The 20,437-nt window shown below is 42.6% G+C and overlaps 1 protein-coding gene across 2 annotated transcripts in view; it reads right to left on the reverse strand.

Annotated features, from left to right (window-relative positions):
* The window catches only part of URGCP (upregulator of cell proliferation), a 33,428-nt gene extending 13,917 nt beyond the window's left edge, over positions 1-19,511 (reverse strand). Inside the window, exons 1-2 of one of the 2 annotated variants that reach the window (XM_070777271.1) lie at positions 19,121-19,511; positions 3,074-3,144 (exon numbers count right to left, since the gene is read on the reverse strand). In XM_070777271.1, coding sequence (XP_070633372.1) covers positions 3,074-3,144; positions 19,121-19,134 — 85 coding nt within the window. In that variant the 5' untranslated portion in view covers positions 19,135-19,511. The remainder of the gene's footprint in view (positions 1-3,073; positions 3,145-19,120) is intronic. The other variant, XM_070777272.1, reaches the window with a different exon arrangement.
* Between the last annotated feature and the right edge of the window lie 926 nt (positions 19,512-20,437).

Raw genomic sequence — 20,437 nt, forward strand, 5'->3', positions numbered from 1 at the left:
CATATCCTCCTTTAGTTCTTCTAGCATCTTTAGGATTGTTGTTTTAAAGTCTGTCTAATATATCTGCCACAAAGTCTTTTGAGGGACAGATTTTGTTGATATATTTTTCCTTTTGAATGGACCACATATTCCTATTTTTTCTATGCTTTCTGATGTTTTTGTTGAACACCTTTGAATCTAATAATGTGCTAATTATGGAAATCAGATTATTTCCCCTTACTCAGGGTTTGCTATGCTTATTTTTTTATTGTTTGTTTTTGATTGCAGTTGGCTGTTGCTGTGCTGAGATTCAGCTTAAGATGTAAACTTAAAGTCTTCTCTAAAGCAGAGACATTACTTTGCCAACAAAGGTCCGTCTAGTCGAGGCTATGGTTTTTCCAGTGGTCGTGTATGGATGTGAGAGTTGGACTGTGCAGAAAGCTGAGCGCTGAAGAATTGATGCTTTTGAACTGTGGTGTTGGAGAAGACTCTTGAGGGTCCCTTGGACTGCAAGGAGATCCAACCAGTCCATTCTGAAGGAGATCAGCCCTGGGATTTCTTTGGAAGGAATAATACTAAAGCTGAAACTCCAGTACTTTGGCCACCTCATGCGAAGAGCTGACTCATTGGAAAAGACTCTGACGCTGGGAGGGATTGGGGACAGGAGGAGAAGGAGACGACAGAGGATGAGATGGCTGGATGGCATCACTGACTTGATGGATGTGAGTCTGAGTGAACTCCGGGAGTTGGTGATGGACAGGGAGGCCTGGAGTTCTGCGATTCATGGGGTCACAAAGAGTCGGACACAACTGAGCGACTGAACTGAACTGAACTGAACTGATCTTTTTTGAGCATTTTCCTGGGAATGCACAGTTATTTTCTAATTTTTCCCAGATATGCAGTTGTTTTTGAATGTTCTACTCTTTAATGTGTGGCTTACAAAATAGAAATAAGCAAATAATGATAGATGGGAAGGTGTTGATCTTTTGATTCTCCCTGTAAGGCCCTTCAGCCAGAGGGGGAGGGGCTTGCAACAATGTTTGGAGTTCTGACAATTGCTGTCCCCCTCTTTGCCTTCAGTTCTGTGATCAGAAACAGCAATCAGCAATTAGAGCACAGATACTGGATATTTAGAGGATGGGTTTTTTTTGCTCACCCTGGATCTCACATGCTGTGTCAAGTTACTCCAAGACCATGTACACAGTTGCCTGCCACTTGGCTGTGGGTAGAGATGGGTAACTGCTACTGTATTAAGAGCTGAAACTGACCAAAATTAACTGCAGTTTACCCTCTAATTCTGCCCCTGGAAGTTGGAAGCCTCCATCAGACTGCAGAGTCCCAGAGTAATTACATCAGATTCTGCCAGCACAACTGCTGTCCAGGTGAGGAGAGGTATTCCTGGCATATCTTGCTATGCCATCTTCCAGAATTCTCTTCAATGATTTAAATAATTTTTTTAAAGAAAAAGTTATGAAGTAATTAGAGTCCTCAGACTTGAGATAAAGCAAAAGCAAATATATTCTATAGGATAATTATATAAAGCACAAACCAAGCAAAATTAATCTAAGCTTTTAGAAGTCTAAAGAGTGGTTATGTCTGGCAAAGGCATGGTAGGAAGTGATTAGAAGGTGGACTTCTTAGGTAATGTTTTTGTTTAGCTTCTTCTCCTGGATGCTGGCTAACATAGGTCAGTCTTTGTGAAACTTTATGAAGCTATGTACTTACAATATGGGCTCTTTTCCATATTTATATTATACTTCAATACAACTTTTTTTTTAATCTTATATGTTGAAAAGCTTGCTTTAGGTCTAATATGCTTAAGAGGAATTCACATGCCTCAGGCATGTGAAGAAGAAATTTTTTTTAATAATTACAAAAGCCTTATTCACTGGGAAGATAGAATTTTGGAGAAGGGCTAGAACATCTCTGACCCTCAGTTTCCTCAAATGAAACAAAGGGCTGATAATGACTATCTTATGAGGCTGTTGTAAAGAACTAAATAGGGCAACCTAGCTGGCACCCCACTCCAGTACTCTTGCCTGGAAAATCCCATGGATGGAGGAGCCTGGTAGGCTGCAGCCCATGGGGTTGTGAAGAGTCGGACACGACTGAGCGACTTTCCTTTCACTTTTCACTTTCATGCATTGGAGAAGGAAATGGCAACCCACTCCAGTGTTCTTGCCTGGACAATCCCAGGGACGGGGGAGCCTGGTGGGCTGCCGTCTATGGGATCACACAGAGTCAGACATGACTGAAGTGACTTAGGAGCAGCAGTAGCTCACAATAAGCCAGTAAGGCCACTGCTTTTCCCCAGCCCACCCTGAAATTTTCTTTCCCGATTTTATACAGCACTGCCTGCCAATAGATTGCCTTGTTCTCTATCTACACTGTTAAACATGCAGTCACTAGCTGTATGGCTACTGAGCACTTGACATATGGCTAGTGTGATTGAGGAACTGGATTTTTAATTTTATTTAACTTTAAATGTGTGCCTAGTGGCTAATGAATAGTACAATTCAAGGTCTGGAGAAACTGAAGGGCTTTGAGCAATTATTGCTTGATCTCAGCTTTGCTTAGCCTTGAGCAACTGACCATGAACTCCCACAATGCCTACCTTCTAGAACTTAAGTTCCCAAAAGACTAGGATTTTTGGTTATTGCATTCACTATTGTTTCTTATATTCACAATCCCTACAATAAAACCAACACATGGTAAATAGTCAACAAATATTTGTTTGAATGGATAAAATAAAATTTGATTAACCCAAATTTATTTGCATATTTTTGTAGGGTTATTTCTGCATAACACTATTAATATCCAATAGGACGCATTCATTTTGAGGAGCACCAAATTAATAAAAGATAGATCCAAAATGGGGGCTTCCCTGGGTTGGGAAAATCTCCTGGAAAAGAGAATGGCTACCCACTCCAATATTCTTGCCTGGAGAATTTCATGGAAAGAGGAGCCTGGCAAGCTCCTTATGCTTACTTATTTTTGAGGTCCATGATCCTGCCCAGTATGATTCTGGAATCCAGAATCCCAATGGGACAGAAGAAATGGATTTGCTTCAGGGTGGGCCCAAGCCCAACTTTACCTGCAATGGCCACAGCTGTTCGTCTCTCAGAAGCTTTTATTTCTGATGTTACTTCTCCCAAATCTGAGTGTCTGAAACAATTTCAGAAGAAAATTATTATTAAATTAATGAAATGCCACTTTCACCTATCAAATTGGATGCACATCAAAATCTCTTAAGAAGCCTTTAAAAAGTACAAATCCTGGTCACACTCTAGATCCTCAAAACTAGAATCTCAAAGCCAGGCCCATATGTGTCTAGAAAAACCAGCACTCAAAAACTGTGGAACAGAGCAAACAGCCATCCAGAAAAGCATAAAAGAAAAATATATATATATATGTATCCTTTGACCAGTAAGTCCACTTCTATCCTACTGAAACAATTAAAATTTAGTTACAAATATGTTGATGCCAAGTGGATAAAAGATAGATTTTCATTCTTTTACACTATTATGTGAAAAATTGGACATCTTTTAAATCAAAGTCCAATAACAGGAATTATGGTACAGTCTTATTGTGCAATCATTAAAAAATATTCTATGGATCTCATTTTGTGGAAAAAAAAGATGTTGTATGATATGGAATGATGTTAATGATATTTTCATTGGTTGGGAAAAGCCAGGTTACAGAAGAGTATGTAGAGTCTGATTACTATTTAATAAAACTGTCTTTTTATCTAAAGGTGTATACAGGGAGATCTAGAAGGATGTTCATCAAAAGTTAATACTGTGGGCAGGGAGGGATGATCCTGAATTAATTTAAGTAGCCTTGATAAGTATAATCTATTTAAGAATAAACTATTTAAGGTATATTATAGGAATGATTAAATGTGTTCATTTTGTCAGAAGTCAGGGTTCCATTGTTGAAGAAAGGGCACACAAATAAAGAATGAAGGAAGTTAGAAAAAGAATTCACAGAGGTACACTGGGATTGGAGGTACTGGTATGCACTCGTGATTTCTACATGCATGTCCGTGTATCTGTGTACACATGCATACATTTCCTAGCTCTGTCCATTGAAAAGGCCTGAAGCAAAGACACTACAATATTAGTGAGCATACCAAGTACCTTTCAATATCACACCACACTAAAAGCTATCAGGTCTCCTTGGAGGAATTAGAGAGTCCAGGGCTGGAGCAGCAAAAGAACAAGATGAGCCTGAGCATTTTATTTCTGAAGACTAAAAGTGCAAGTGAAAGTCACTGAGTTGTGTCCGACTTTTTGTGACCCCATGTACTATACAGTCCATGGAATTCTCTAGGTCAGAATACTGGAGTGGGTAGCCATTCCCCTTCTCCAGCGGATCTTCCTGACCCAGGAATTGAACTGGGGTCTCCTGCGTTGCAGGCTAATTCTTTACCAGCTGAGCTACCAGAGAATCCCTCTGAAAACTAGGAAGTACTCGAAAAAAAAAATGCTGGGGTACGTCACAGGACACAGAAGCCACCTTGAAGGGGCTCCCACTACCAAGTGTTAGTCAGTTTGAGCATGAATATAATTAAATACAGTAATCAATTTAAAACCATTGAAAAACAGGTATTAGTGAGTCCGTATAGATAACAAACAGACAAACAAATGGCAGGGGGAGGAAATGAGGGCTCTTGCTTATAACAGAATGCTAATGTGGACGGTGCTGCAGGTAGCACAGCATGACTTTTAGAATTATCCTAATAAAGAATGGTTCAAGCTAGAAACACCAATGAATGCCAGTTCTGGCAAGAGAATGTTGACAGGGAGTAAGATATTTGCCCAGGCCCAAAATGTTTCCTCACAGATTGCTTATTAGGTGCCAGGAGGAAAAAAGAAAAAAACTAGCAATTATACTTGACGGGGTAAGCAAAGCCAGTGAACATGGGGATAGAGAGCTGTATGTGCCTCCAGCTGCGGTACCCTGAGGAAGTACACACCATCACCTATGAGGCACTCTGGCTGAGACTGTAGAACCTTGATGTAATCATAAGGACAAACCCAAAATGAAATGTATTGTGACAGGGGAAAAAAATATTATCACAAAGTATGAACGTCTTGGGCTTCCCTGGTGGCTCAGCAGTAAAGAGCCCGCCTGTGATGAGGGCGACCCGGGTTTGATCCCTGGGTTGGGAAGAGCCCCTGGAGAAGGGAATGGCAACCCACTCCAGTATTCTTGCCCAGAGAATTCCATGGACAGAGGACCCTGAAGAATGGGGCTCCTCTACAGTCCATAGGGTCACACAGAGTTGGACACGACTAAACAACAACAATGAATGTCTGAAAAGAAAAAAAAAATTATTGAGGAACTTTCCAGATTAAGGGTGCTACAGAGATAAGGAAAAAATGTAGTAACTACCCCTGGACTGGATCTTAAACCAGAAGGAGACATTTTGTGATCTATTGACTAAATTGAAATATAGATGCTATCCATGTCACATTTACTGATGTTGATAACTGGTACTGTGGTTATGTAAGAGAATATCTCTACTCTTAGGAAATAAGGTACTGAAGAATTTAGGAATAAAGGGTAATGATACATGCAAGTTAGTTTCTAACTTTTTCTTAACTTCTGGTTAAGAAAAAAGTATATATGTATGTATTTATGTGTGTGTGTATACACATGCATACCCATAGAACGATAAATGGGAATGGTAAATGAGCTAAAAGATTAAGAATAGGAGACTCTGTATGAGGTGCCTTTTTAATTTTGTAACTTATTTCTAAGTAGAAGTTATTTCCAAACAAAATGCGTTCAAGTTAATAGTGTTAGTTATTTGTGGGTAGTATGATATCAGTTTATTTTGTCTTATTTGAATTTTTTAAATAGAAGAGGCACATACTGATTTAATAAAGCTAAATGAGCTATTAAAGTAATGCTATTACTCAGGGTCAGGGTGAGAACTGTATGTGTGTCTGCCCCAAGAAAACTTGTAATCTGCTGCCCCTTCAAACCAATGTTTTTCCAAGAGTGTAAAACACTGTGGCAGGCCCCCTTAGAGACAAGTAATCTAGCTCCATTTAATTCATCAGCAAAACAAATGTTTTGTGTTAATGAAATTCATCCTCCTAGAGGAAAGAAGGATTTCAGGACCATTGGTTATTATCCCAGCATGTTCCTTGAAGGTCTCATCTTCAGCCCTCTCTGAAAAGAGTTCTGGTAACCCCAGTGGTTACTGTGTTCACAGCTGTTTTAGCCATTTTAACAGTGCACTGTGTGTGTGCTCAGTTGTGTCCAACTCTTTGTGACACCAGGGACTATATAGTCTACCAGGCTCCTCTGTCCATGGAATTTTCAGGCAAGAACACTGGAGTGGATTGCTATTTCCTACTCCAGGTTATCATTGCAGAGTACTAGGCAACTCTCTAACTAAATCTGATCCTATTGCTGACAAAAATGGAGGTTTTCATTGTCTTCGCTTCATTTTTCTGAAAAGAACATATATAGCTTTTGTAAAAAGAATAAAAAATTAACCATGACTGGTTAAAAATAGTTTTCCAGAGGGGAAGAAGCAGGCCTGTCGTGGCGGTGACATGGAGCCCTGTGCTGAGACACAGGGAGGACAAGGGCAGAGGACAGGTAGTTCCACTGAGGGTATTCCCTGGCCTCTTCCCCCTGCACACAGGCTTTCAGGACACTCGTCAGAACTTACCAAGACAGGAACTTAACTTCAGCCCTTTCTTCTCCATGCAAGACGTAGAAGACAAGAGTGTAATTATCACAGGGACAACCCTGAATTTGTGCCCATTTCTAAAAATATACATATAAATCTCTTCTTTTTTCTCATCAAAGAACTTCACATCTAACTGAGTCTCTGTGTTTCAACTGGAAGCAGAGCCAAGTCTTGCAAGAGAGAGCAGCAGCAGAATCACACCTTTGTCTCATGCATTTTAGTTTACAACTCTCCTTTCAATGATTGCATGGCCTGAATTATATTCCCCCAAATTCCTATAGTGAAACCATAACCCCCTATGAAACTATATTTGGATATATGACCTTTAGAGGAGTAATTACTGTTGAATGAAGTCACCAGGGTAAGGCACTGATGTGACGGGATTGGTGTCCTATGAGAGGAGACCCCCAAGAGCTTGCTCTCTCTCTGAGAGAACAAGAGGACACATTGAACATAAGGTCATAGCAAACACCCTCTTCCAACAACACAAGAGAAGACTCTACACATGGACATCACCAGATGATCAACACCGAAATCAGGTTGATTATATTCTTTGCAGCCAAAGATGGAGAAGCTCTATACAGTCAGCAAAAACAAGACCAGGAGCTGACTGTGGCTCAGATCATGAACTCCTTATTACCAAATTCAGACTTAAATTGAAGAAAGTAGGGAAAACCACTAGACCTAAATCAAATCCCTTATGATTATACAGTGGAAGTGAGAAATAGATTTAAGGGCCTAGATCTCATAGATAAGAGTGCCTGATGAACTATGGAATAAGGTTTGTGACATTGTACAGGAGACAGGGATCAAGACCATCCCCATGGAAAATAAATGCAAACAAGCAAAATGGCTGTCTGGGGAGGCCTTACAAATAGCTGTGAAAAGAAGAGAAGTGAAAAGCAAAGATACAAACATCTGAATGCAGAGTTCCAAAGAATAGCAAGAACAGATAAGAAAGCCTTCCTCAGTGATCAATGCAAAGAAATAGAGGAAAACAACAGAATGGGAAAGACTAGGGATCTCTTCAAGAAAATTAGAGATACCAAGGGAACATTTCATGCAAAGATGGGCTCAATAAAGGACAGAAATGGAATGGACCTAACAGAAGCAGAAGATATTAAGAAGAGGTGACAAGAATACACAGAAGAACTGTACAAAAAAGATCTTCACGACCCAGATAATCACGATGGTGTGATCACTGACCTAGAGCCAGGCATCCTGGAATGTGAAGTCAAGTGGGCCTTAGAAAGCATCACTACGAACAAAGCTAGTGGAGGTGATGGAATTCCAGTTGAGCTATTCCAAATTCTGAAAGATGATGCTGTGAAGGTGCTGCACTCTATATGCCAGCAAAGTTGGAAAACTCAGCAGTGGCCACAGGACTGGAAAAGGTCAGTTTTCATTCCAATCCCAAAGAAAGGCAATGCCAAAGAATGCTCAAACTACCGCACAATTGCACTGATCTCACATGCTAGTAAAGTAATGCTCAAAATTCTCCAAGCCAGGCTTCAGCAATACGTGAACCGTGAACTTCCTGATGTTCAAGCTGGTTTTAGAAAAGGCAGAGGAACCAGAGATCAAATTGCCAACATCTGCTGGATCATGGAAAAAGCAAAAGAATTCCAGAAAAACATCTATTTCTGCTTTACTGACTATGTCAAAGCCTTTGACTGTGTGGATCACAATAAACTGTGGAAAATTCTGAAAGAGATGAGAATACCAGACCACCTGATCTGCCTCTTGAGAAATCTGTATGCAGGTCAGGAAGCAACAGTTAGAACTGGACATGGAACAACAGACTCGTTCCAAATAAGAAAAGGAGTATGTCAAGGCTGTATATTGTCACCCTGCTTATTTAACTTATATGCAGAGTACATCGTGAGAAACGCTGGACTGGAAGAAACACAACCTGGAATCAAGATTGCTGGGAGAAATATCAATAACCTCAGATATGCAGATGACACCAGCCTTATGGCAGAAAGTGAAGAGGAACTCAAAAGCCTCTTGATGAAAGTGAAAGTGGAGAGTGAAAAAGTTGGCTTAAAGCTCAACATTCAGAAAATGAAGATCATGGCATCTGGTCCCATCACTTCACGGGAAATAGATGGGGAAACAGTGGAAACAGTGTCAGACTTTATTTTGGGGGGCTCCAAAATCACTGCAGATGGTGACTGCAGCCATGAAATTAAAAGACACTTACTCCTTGGAAGGACAGTTTTGACCAATCTATATAGCATATTCAAAAGCAGAGACATTACTTTGCCAACAAAGGTCCGTCTAGTCAAGGCTATGGTTTTTCCAGTGGTCATGTATGGATGTGAGAGTTGGACTGTGAAGAAGGCTGAGCGCTGAAGAATTGATGCTTTTGAACTGTGGTGTTGGAGAAGACTCTTGAGAGTCCCTTGGACTGTAAGGAGATCCAACCAGTCCATTCTGAAGGAGATCAGCCCTGGGATTTCTTTGGAAGGAATGATGCTAAAGCTGAAACTCCAGTACTTTGGCCACCTCATGCGAAGAATTGACTTATTGGAAAAGACTCTGATGCTGGGAGGGATTGGGGGCAGGAGAAGGGAATGACAGAGGATGAGATGGCTGGCTGGCATCACTGACTCGATGGACGTGAGTCTGAGTGAATTCCGGAGTTGGTGTTGGACACGGAGGCCTGGTGTGCTGCGATTCATGGGGTCGCAAAGAGTCGGACTCAGCTGAGCTACTGAACTGAACTGAGGAACTTTTCTAGGAGTTCTGGATTTATCTGTGAAGGACATAAATACCTCTGCTCTTAGCTTACATTCAAGGAGGTAGGGGAAACTGACAAACTATTTTTGAAAGTTTAAATAGAAGATACACTAGGAGGTGTTCAAACACTGTGGAAGAAAGAAAGAAAGTGTAGACTAAGATCAGGGTACCAGACATGTGGTGAACGGGCAGCACATACTGCATAATTAGGTCAGGGTGGGCCTCCTGGAGAAGGGGACATCAAGTGCAAGCTTGGCAAGTGGGGGCATATGGTTGGCTCCATGAGGAGAGTGTTTCAGGCACCACACAGGCCAGAAGGTGCTCAGCATTCAGTGGGAAGATGGTGCAACTGGTATGGAGTGAGTAGGAGGAAGACACAGAAGAGGTCACGTATGAGCAAACTTTCCAGGCCATAGAAAAGACTCCGGTTTTTACTCTGGAAGGTGGTCTGAGTGCAAGTCAATATGCCTGTTTCATATTGGGAACAGACTAGAGATGAGGAAGATCAGATCTGGGTGGCAGCACCAGAGGCAACAACACAGGGTTGGGCTCTGAACTCTGTGCAGGACTGGAGAGCATGTGAGAAAGAGTCTGGTAAACCTCAAATGTTAAGACTCAGTAGAGCTGCTACTGTCTCAAATGGGAAGGCTATAGATGAGCCTGGCTGGAGGGCACCATGAGCAAGCCAATGTTTATGTTCTGGCCCAGGACCCACAAACAACCTCCTTGGAGATGTTGAGCAGCAAAGGGGCTGGGGGCACTTAGGGAAAGCAGCATTGCACCATGGACCCAAAAGACACACAGTCTGCCCATAGCAAAGGAAGAATCAACTTGTTATTTATCCGTGATAACAGAAAGAAAATAGAAGAGATCAACTGAAAAATTGCTGTGAGCAAGAAGATAACTTGGTAAGCTGGGGACATACAAAAAAAATTGTAATAACCAAATTGCCTTCCTATATACAAACAAGTTTAACAATGTGAAAGGAGGACTCCCATGTAGAGTATCAAAAAGAAAAAAAAATTTTAATATACATAAAAATGTTCAACCTCTAAATGAAAAGAATTTCTAAATACTAAAGAAGAGAATGGCACTGAAACATGTATAATATCATATATGAAACGAATCGGCAGTCCAAGCTCGATGTATTATACTGGTTGCTTGGGGCTGGTTCACTGGGATGACCCAGAGGGATGGTACATGGAGGGAGCAGAGAGGGGGGTTCAGGATGGGGAACACGTGTATACCCATGGCAGATTCATGTTGATGTATGGCAAAACCAATACAATATTGTAAAGTAATTAACCTCCAATTAAAATAAATAAATTTATATTTAAAAAAAAAAAAAGACTTGAACAAATGAAAGCCCATATCCTTTTTGGATAAAGAAAGTCTTACCATAATTTTAAAGTCAATTCTCACTAAATTGACCTATAAGTGAATTTAGGTTTAAAAACAGATAAGTTGGCTCTACTCAGGAATATCTGTACAATAATAATCAGGAAAATTCTGAAAAAGAATAGTAATGAAGGAGGACAAAACCTGCCAGACAGTAAAACATAGTATAAACCACAAAAAATTAAAGCTGTAGTACTGGTTCACAAATAGACGAAGAGTTCAGTAAAAGAGGACCCCAGAGTAGGCCCAAATACAGTTGGGAATTTTGTCCCTGATCCAGGTAGCTCTAAGTATCTGGTGATTATTCAATTATAACAACTTGGAAAAAGTAAAGGTAAATTCTTACTACTCCTTTCACCAAAATGAAAACTACCTGGATCAAAGAGTTAAATTAGAAAATGAAACAAAAATGCACTGAAATAAATATTTAAAACTTTAAAATTTGACTTCATAAAGTCAAAAGGCCAGACAGTGGAAAAGCATGTATAACGCAAAGGATGAAAGTTAGTTTTCTCAATGTACAAAGATCTACAAATCCATGAGAAAGAACCAAGCTAAATAGAAACAAAGTAACAAAGATATCTCCAAAAAACATTCTGGGTTTAAAACAGAACAAGAAGGACTGGAATCCACCCTGTGCCCTGCCTCCCAGGGAGATGCTTCTCTAATGAGGAAGCCAGCTTCTCAGACAGGAGCAGGAGGCAAGGTGCCTGAGTTTTCATTTATGTTCATTTTGAAAATTTTACCATGTGCATTTAAGACAACTAACAGTTTTATAAAAAGTTACAATGCAGAGAATCTAAGACAGAACAACGTCTGAACTACAACAGAAAAAAAGGCCTTCCTGACATGCAGGTCATCTCACTAGGAATGTAAAACCTCCTAGAGGGAATTCTTCTTTAAAAGAAAGAGCTGTGTCTAAATTATTCTACACTGAGCCATATTTCATACAAGCAAAATTGAGGGTATAACCACTCTGCTAAAACAGTTTCTTGCTCCAATAAACCAAGTGAACACATCCTCACTTCACTTTCATTCCGAGCATGCCAGAGATGCTGCACGTGCTTTGTGATCAGAACAAAATACTGAATCGAACATTTTTGTTGTGCCTCAGTAAATAAATTTAAACCAGTTATCCATAATGGGCCTGTTAGGTATCAAGTTTTAACTTAAACTGCTTAGCTGGGCCTCAATTTCTTTATCTTTACAATGCAGGTAATAATAGTACTTACTATAGGGTTGCTATGAAGATTAAATAACACAATATAAACAAAAACACTTCAAGAGGGCCTAACAACACACTCCTTAGAAGCAGGCAGGATCTAAATTTAAAAGAACATTCCTTTGGGCTGGAAAACTCCTGACACTCATGGTTATGTGTAAGAAGAGGTTCTCCTTTAAGTTGAGAGAGAAGTCACCACATGGCACTCCATCTGACGAAGCACTGACACATCTGACACCCGTGAGCACGTAAGTGGAGTCTGGTGAGCTGCTCTTGCAGAGCCAGGGATGCTTCAGCTATAACAACCCTCCCAGTTCTCTAGTTTTCTCCAGCAGGGAGCCACTGGGGTGGCTGCTGGTTCACTGAGCAACCCCAGATCTACAGAGGAAGAGCGAAGTCTGCATCCTGCTGCCAAAGCCACATGCATGCATTCTTTGGAAGCCACAGCAGCTCCTGAGCAGAGGCTCACAGCTCTTTTGGACTTTACCCAGGAGCAGATATATATACCTCACACGAATTCCTCAGTGTCTCATCCCCATGGTGTGATCTGTGGGCCCTTTTCTTCCTCCCCCTGGCCTGGCCATAAGACCCATCCTCCACCCAGTGTGAAGAGCTTGAAGCTCTTGTGGTCCATTTGGACCAGAACAGGCTTCACTGGGAAAGCTGAGTCCTTCCCAGGAAGGGAAGCCCAGGATCCTTTCCTTTCCCACAAAATGTTGGTGTTGGAGAGAATCTTCCTGGACAGGAAAGACAAAAGGTTGCATTAAGTCTGGGGGACTTTTAAATATCCAGTCAATGTTAATGGGAGTTGCTTTCAGCTGCCAAGGGAGATGAATCCTGGGAGAGTGGTCAGGAGGGCAGGTGAGGTGTTCTGTGGCTCTCCTTGCTTCCCCTACTTTCAGTCCAGGACAGATCTCATCATCACTCCAGGCCTTGTGTAGAGACTACTTAAGTGTTACAATGACCACATTTTCTGAAACAAAAACCTGAGGGTATGAGTTTACTTATGAGATATTATGGGTGGTTAGAGTTCAATGTTATCAACCAGATCAAAGAAATTAGGACTATTTCCAAGGGCTTTCCTGGTGGCTCAGATGGTAAAGAATCTACCTGCAATGTGGGAGACATGGGTATGATCCCTAGGTTGGGAAGATCCCCTGGAGGAGGGCATGGCAACCCACTCCAGTATTCTTGCCTGGAGAATCCTCATGGACAGAGGAGCCTGGTGGGTTACAGTCCATGGGGTCACAAAGAGTTGGACACTACTGAGCGACTAAGCACCAAGGGGATATAAGGAGTCAGGGATGAAGTTTCTATTTTGAAGACAGGGTGAATGAACATGCCATTAGCTTACTATTTCTTGATTCAATAATTCCATCAGACAGGCAAAACTTTTAAAGTTTGATGTCATCACATGTTGGAAGGTGTAGAGGACCCTTACAATGTGGTGGTGGAAGGGGAATGTGGTACAGTCATTTATAAGGATATTTGGTAGCATCAGCTAAAAAACAGACAGGTCCTCCAACCACAATGCATTGTTATCTATTTTAGAAAAACACTTGTGCATGTCCATAGGGAGACACCAATTGTACAGCATTATCTTACAAAGAAAACTGAAAGCATTCTTAACTAGATAACATAAGCATCACAAAATATTATATAACTGTCAAATTTTAGGTAGATCTGTTCTTTGTTTTCACATGAAAAGCATTTCAAAGCATACTGCCGGGTGAATAAAGCAAGCTGCAGAACAGTATGAGACCACTTATGTAAAAGAGAGAGCAAATATTTAAGACGGCAAATTTTATGTTATTTGTAAAATAATAAATTAAAATATGGGGGGGGAAGGATAAAACATGTAAATGCAATAGAAAATGTCTATCAGGATACCTGCCTAACTAAGATGGTGGCAGGGGCGGCGGGGTGGTGGGGAGCAGAGCATGTCTCTCTGATAAAATAATGGCCTGATTTTAAAAATATCAAAATGTTTAAACTGGTGGTCTATAGAAACTCAGACTACACTTGATTTTTATTTTCTGTTTTATACTTTTTTTGTTTTTAAATTTTATACTTTTGTTTATCAAATTATCTGCCATTAACAATATGATATATATATGTGTGACTTATATAAGTCACACATATATATATATGAGTGACTTCGCTTTCACTTTTCACTTTCATGCACTGGAGAAGGAAATGGCAACCCACTCCAGTGTTCTTGCCTGGAAAATCCCAGGGACGGCGGGGCCTGGTGGCTGCCATCTATGGGGTCACACAGAGTTGGACACGACTGAAGTGACTTAGCATAGCATAGAATATATATGTGTATATAGGTTAACTAGGTTAACAGTTAACTAGGTTTGCTATCCCTCTAGATAGGTATGGATGGATGGTTGTAAAGTTGCTCTGGGTAGGAGCCCCTTCAAGACAGGCTGCAGATGATGAAGGCCACAGACTATGGTCCCAGGAAAACACACACTTTGTACAATTTCTTTATATAATAAAGAATACTAATTCTTTATTAGTATTTTATACAAATTCAAGTATATCCAAATACTTTACACAATTTCAAGGAATGCAGGAACTTGGAAGCCCACCCGTAAGTTATGAACCCCAGGTTATGAACCTTTGATTTGGACATTTAAAGCTGAAGAAATGGATGCAATCATGCAAAGAACATGTGCTACGTAGGAATTAACAGAGATAGACTATAGAACCCAAAGAACCCCCAACGATGAAGGAGCAGGCAGAGTAAAGAAGAGATGCAGGCTGTAAGGAGTGGAGGCCTGCAGAAGAATAGCCAGTAGCAGGCTGATGAGCTCCATCTCTCCTGTCCCCTCTGCCACCTCCAAACTGCTGTCACATGGATTGCCCAAGAACTGTATGACAAACATCCTCCCATAAACAGTGGGCAGTAAACCCACAAAAGGAGGCTAGGTCCAGGAGCTGACTGTGGCTCAGATCATAAACTCCTTATTGCCAAATTCAGACTTAAATTGAAGAAAGTAGGGAAAAGCACTAGACCATTCAGGTATGACCTAAATCAAATCCCTTATGATTATACAGTGGAAGTGAGAAATAGATTTAAGGGCCTAGATCTGATAGATAGAGTGCCTGATGAACTATGGAATGAGGTTTGCAACATTGTACAGGAGACAGGGATCAAGACCATCCCCATGGAAAAGAAATGCAAAAAAGCAAGATGGCTGTCTGGGGAGGCCTTACAAATGGCTGTGAAAAGAAGAGAAGCAAAAAGCAAAGGAGAAAAGGAAAGATATAAACATCTGAATGCAGAGTTCCAAAGAATAGCAAGAAGAGAGAAGAAAGCCTTCTTCAGCGATCAATGCAAAGAAATAGAGGAAAACAACAGAATGGGAAAGACTAGGGATCTCTTCAAGAAAATCAGAGATACCAAAGGAACATTTCATCCAAAGATGAGCTCGATAAAGGACAGAAATGGTATGGACCTAACAGAAACAGAAGATATTAAGAAGAGATGACAAGAATACACAGAAGAACTGTACAAAAAAGATCTTCATGACCCAGATAATCACAATGGTGTGATCACTGACCTAGAGCCAGAAATCCTGGAATGTGAAGTCAACTGGGCCTTAGAAAGCATCACTACGAACAAAGCTAGTGGAGGTGATGGAATTTCAGTTGAGCTATTCCAAATCCTGGAGGATGGTGCTGTGAAAGTGCTGCACTCAATATGCCAGTAAAGTTGGAAAACTCCGCAGTGGCCACAGGACTGGAAAAGGTCAGTTTTCATTCCAATCCCAAAGAAAGGCAATGCCAAAGAATGCTCAAACTACTGCACAATTGCACTCATCTCACATGCTAGTAAAGTAATGCTCAAAATTCTCCAAGCCAGGCTTTAGCAATATGTGAACCGTGAACTTCCTGATGTTCAAGCTGGTTTTAGAAAAGGCAGAGGAACCAGAGATCAAATTGCCAACATCCACTGGATCATGGAAAAAGCAAGTGTTCCAGAAAAACATCTATTTCTGCTTTATTGACTATGTCAAAGCCATTGACTGTATGGATCACAATAAACTGTGGAAAATTCTGAAAGAGATGGGAATACCAGACCACCTGATCTGCCTCTTGAGAAATTTGTATGCAGGTCAGGAAGCAACAGTTAGACCTGGACACGGAACAACAGACTGGTTCCAAATAGGAAAAGGAGTACGTCAAGGCTGTATATTGTCACCCTGTTTATTTAACTTATATGCAGAGTACATCACGAGAAACGCTGGACTGGAAGAAACACAAGCTGGAATCAAGATTGCCGGGAGAAATATCAATAACCTCAGATATGCAGATGACACCACCCTTATGGCAGAAAGTGAAGAGGAACTAAAAAGCCTCTTGATGAAAGTGAAAGTGGAGAGTGAAAAAGTTGGCTTAAAGCTCAACATTCAGAAAACAAAGATCATGGCATCCAGTCCCACCACTTCATGGGAAATAGATGGGGAAACAGTGGAAACAGTGTCAGACTCTATTTTTCTGGGCTCCAAAATCACTACAGATGGTGACTGCAGCCATGAAATTAAAAGACGCTTACTCCTTGGAAGGAAAGTTATGACCAACCTAGAGAGCATATTGAAAAGCAGAGACATTACTTTGCCAACAAAGGTCCGTCTAGTCAAGGCTATGGTTTTTCCTGTGGTCATGTATGGATGTGAGAGTTGGACTGTGAAGCAGGCTGAGCGCCGAAGAATTGATGCTTTTGAACTGTGGTGTTGGAGAAGACTCTTGAGAGTCCCTTGGACTGTAAGGAGATCCAACCAGTCCATTCTGAAGGAGATCAGCCCTGGGATTTCTTTGGAAGGAATGAAGCTAAAGCTGAAACTCCAGTATTTTGGCCACCTCATGTGAAGAGTTGACTCATTGGAAAAGACTCTGATGCTGGGAGGGATTGGGGGCAGGAGGAGAAGGGGATGACAGAGGATGAGATGGCTGGATGGCATCACTGACTTGATGGACGTGAGTCTGAGTGAACTCCGGGAGTTGGTGATGGACAGGGAGGCCTGGCGTGCTGCGATTCATGGGGTCGCAAAGAGTCAGACATGACTGAGCGACTGATCTCATCTGATCCTGCAGTTTGACCCTGCCTCCATCTCTGGCCTTATCTCTATGTAGCTCCAAACACACTGAGCTGTGAGTCATCTCAAATATATCTTTTCCCTTTCATGACTTCATTTTGCCATTTTCTTTTGTATAATGCCTAGCACATTGGTAAGGTCCTCAAAACTTGTCAGAATTTCTTCTTTCCTTACCAATCCTCTTATGGAAATTGTCACTTAGAAAAGAACACTAGATTTGGAGGCTCTTCCATAAACAGCCCAGCAGAAATCATGGCTCCCCTCCCATCCCTGCCCTGAATCTCTGGACTTATTCCTGCAGCACCTCATCTAGTAGACTGACTTGGAAAGGCCAAAGGATCTTAGGAAACCAGGTCTGCCTGGCTAGACACTGGTCTATCAGCAAAACCTGCAGACATCTGGAGATGCAGACTATTCCCAAATTTGTACATACCATAGTAAGTACATAGTTCTTTCCATGAAATGAAAATAAAGTATACTAAAAATGTGACCTCAGTTTTCAAATGGGTACCTCTAAGAAATAAGTAACAACTGCAGACTTATGAGATCACTCAAAAATACTTCAAACTGCAAATATCAAATCTGCACTTATATGATCTACCACAGGGACACAGTTTAGGGACTATTGGCACACAGAAGGGCATACCAGCCCAGCATTAAGTCCACCTCTGACCCATGACTACAAAGTAGTGGACACCAAATGCACCATCACTTGTTAAAAGGCTTCATGGAAGCCCCACACTGGCTCTGCCAGCCCTTGCTGCTTCCAGTCTGCCCTGCCTCACCCTCTCCTGACAAGAGGGCCAGCAACACAGTGGGACCTTGAACCTCTGGGTGAATCAACCTGGGCTTCTGAGGAATGACTGTTTATTACATTTACAACCTCCAAGTACTGGGTACTTCTGACTGCTCCTCCCCAAACCTAGAAAGACAGCAGGTAGATGGAAAATGCCCATGACTTGGCTGGAGTCAAATCCAGCTTGCTCCATTAAGACCCACTCCACTGAGTCAGTTCATTAAGCCATGGCATGAGTGAACTCCCATCCCCTGTAAGGGTCGTAATATCCATCATTTCTACCAGCAACCCCACCCCCACACCACGAACAGGTAAAAGCCCTTTGAGATGTGAAAGGATCTACAACTTGAATTGCTATCACAGCCACTAGATCTATGTCACTTTCAACAGTGGACAATAGTCAAATGAAAACTAGTAACGACTAAAGCAATGACCTTGAGACTAATTTTCCTCCTCTGTTAAGCATAGCTGTTTGATTAATTCTGTCAATCCTAGCTTTCATGATCATAATGAATTGCTGAGGTTTTACTTTGCAATTAAAAAAAAAAAATTTAATTACAAACTCCGTGTGTCACCATCACTTCCTAAAAAAGCATTTTAACACCAAGACGGTAGAATGGAGGTGATGTCGGAATCGCGGTAGCCACTGTAACCAGGCCCACGGCCCAGACCAAGAAGGAGGCCCCGACCTGGCCAAGTCGAGGGCTGACCCTGCCCTTACCCCCTGACGTTTCGGGTACATTCAGGCTGCGTCCTGACTGCGATGAGAGCCCAGCATCAACTCTAACGAGAACAAGAGGAGAAAACAGATGCGGAAGGCAGGGTGGCAAACCCCAGCCGAGCTCCGGGCGCTGCGGCTTCAGGCCCCGGGCGCCAGTGGGGGTGGGGAATTGCCGCGCCCGCGCTCCAAGCCCTCGGCCCCCTGCGCTGCCCGCCTCCGCGGCCCGGGACCCCGATCCCGCCCCCCACGCTCAGAGCCTCAGCCCGCGCCCCCAGCCCTCCCCTGCCCCGGCCTCGGCCGCCCGCGACCAAGGTCGGCAGCAGAGGGCCGCAGGGCCGGGTGGGCGGGGGTCCGGAGCCGCGAGCCGGGGTAGGCCGCCGGCGGTGGGCCGAAGCACCCACCGCGCAGCCCGCACCGGCGCGGCCGCGAGCGCCGCACTCACCCGGACGACGCCATGAGCGCGACGAGGCCTCGGTACTGTCGCCGCCTGTGCTTCCTCCGTGCTGAGCCGCTCCGCCGGGGAGGGGCCTCTCGCCGGCCCGACTCCACCAGCAGGCGGCGGGGGCGGCGGGGAGGGCCCGGGGTCAGCCGGAGAAGGGTGTGAGCGCGCCGGCGGCCAGATGAGGCTGAAGCCGGGCATCGGTTCTGAGCGTCTAGGGCGGTGGGGCCTTGGGAGGGGTCCAGGGCCCGCTCCGAGCGGCCCAGGGTGGGGGGCGGGGGGCAGTTGGCGCGCTGACGGCGCTGGGTGGCACCGAGAACGGGGGCGGTGCACGACCCGCAGGCCTGAACCTCCCACCTGCTCAGGTGCACCGCTGCCTAGAGGCCAGCAGTCGCTGGAAGACGCCTCCGGTGCCAAATCAGCGGGAGAACCTGCCCTGGGGCCACTAAACAGCTGCAGGACCCTGGTGAAGTCAGAACCTCCCAGATTTGAGTTTGATTTCCTTAAGAAAATCCTTTAGCGCTGGTGTGTGAAGATGTGTTGTTATTAAGCAAAACAGTAACTTCACTATTTCTTACTTGGTGTACTGTGTTGCATGAATGTTGGCTTCGGAGTCAGTTATCCATTGTAAAAGATGTGTAAAATCACATTGTGAAGGCTTGAGGATTGTGGGGGCACTTTTTTATTATTCTTTACATTATACTATTTATCCATAGTAATGGCTCTGGAATTCCTGCAGTGGGTTTCACAGCATCAATGATGGGTACTTGAACCTCAGCTCTTGTCTCAACAAAATGAGTTTTCAGAGGTAAATGAGCTCTTGTAAGTAAGAACACTTAGTAAAAAGCTCTGGACAATGAAAATCATCGTTGATTACACTTCTGTGTTATATTAAATATTATTAATCATTATTTCATTATTTTTACTAATAATAAGAGTTAAGAGACAATAAAGTTGTGACTGAAAGCCTTGGCTTTGGAGCCAAAATACCTGGATTGAAATCTCACCTCTACTAATTATCATCTGTGGAATCTTAGGAAGATAGAACCTTCCAAGGGCTACAGTTTCTTCAGTTGAAAAACGAGGATAATGATAGGCCCCTTCCTCCCTATGAGAATTGAATGAGTTAATATTTGTAAAGTGATTAATACATTGCCTGGTAGATGGCCTTGTTGACTTAAAGATTAACAACCTAAAAGCTGAGAGTTATTTTTATTCAGTGGGAATTTTTAGGAATTTAAGCCTGGAGAACTGCTTGGAGAAGGTGAGGGGAGGAGCCAAGTTATATAGAAGTTTTTTAACAAAGGACAGGTAGTCTGA

Source organism: Bos indicus, chromosome 22, assembly GCF_029378745.1.
Source record: "Bos indicus isolate NIAB-ARS_2022 breed Sahiwal x Tharparkar chromosome 22, NIAB-ARS_B.indTharparkar_mat_pri_1.0, whole genome shotgun sequence".
NCBI lineage: Eukaryota > Metazoa > Chordata > Mammalia > Artiodactyla > Bovidae > Bos > Bos indicus.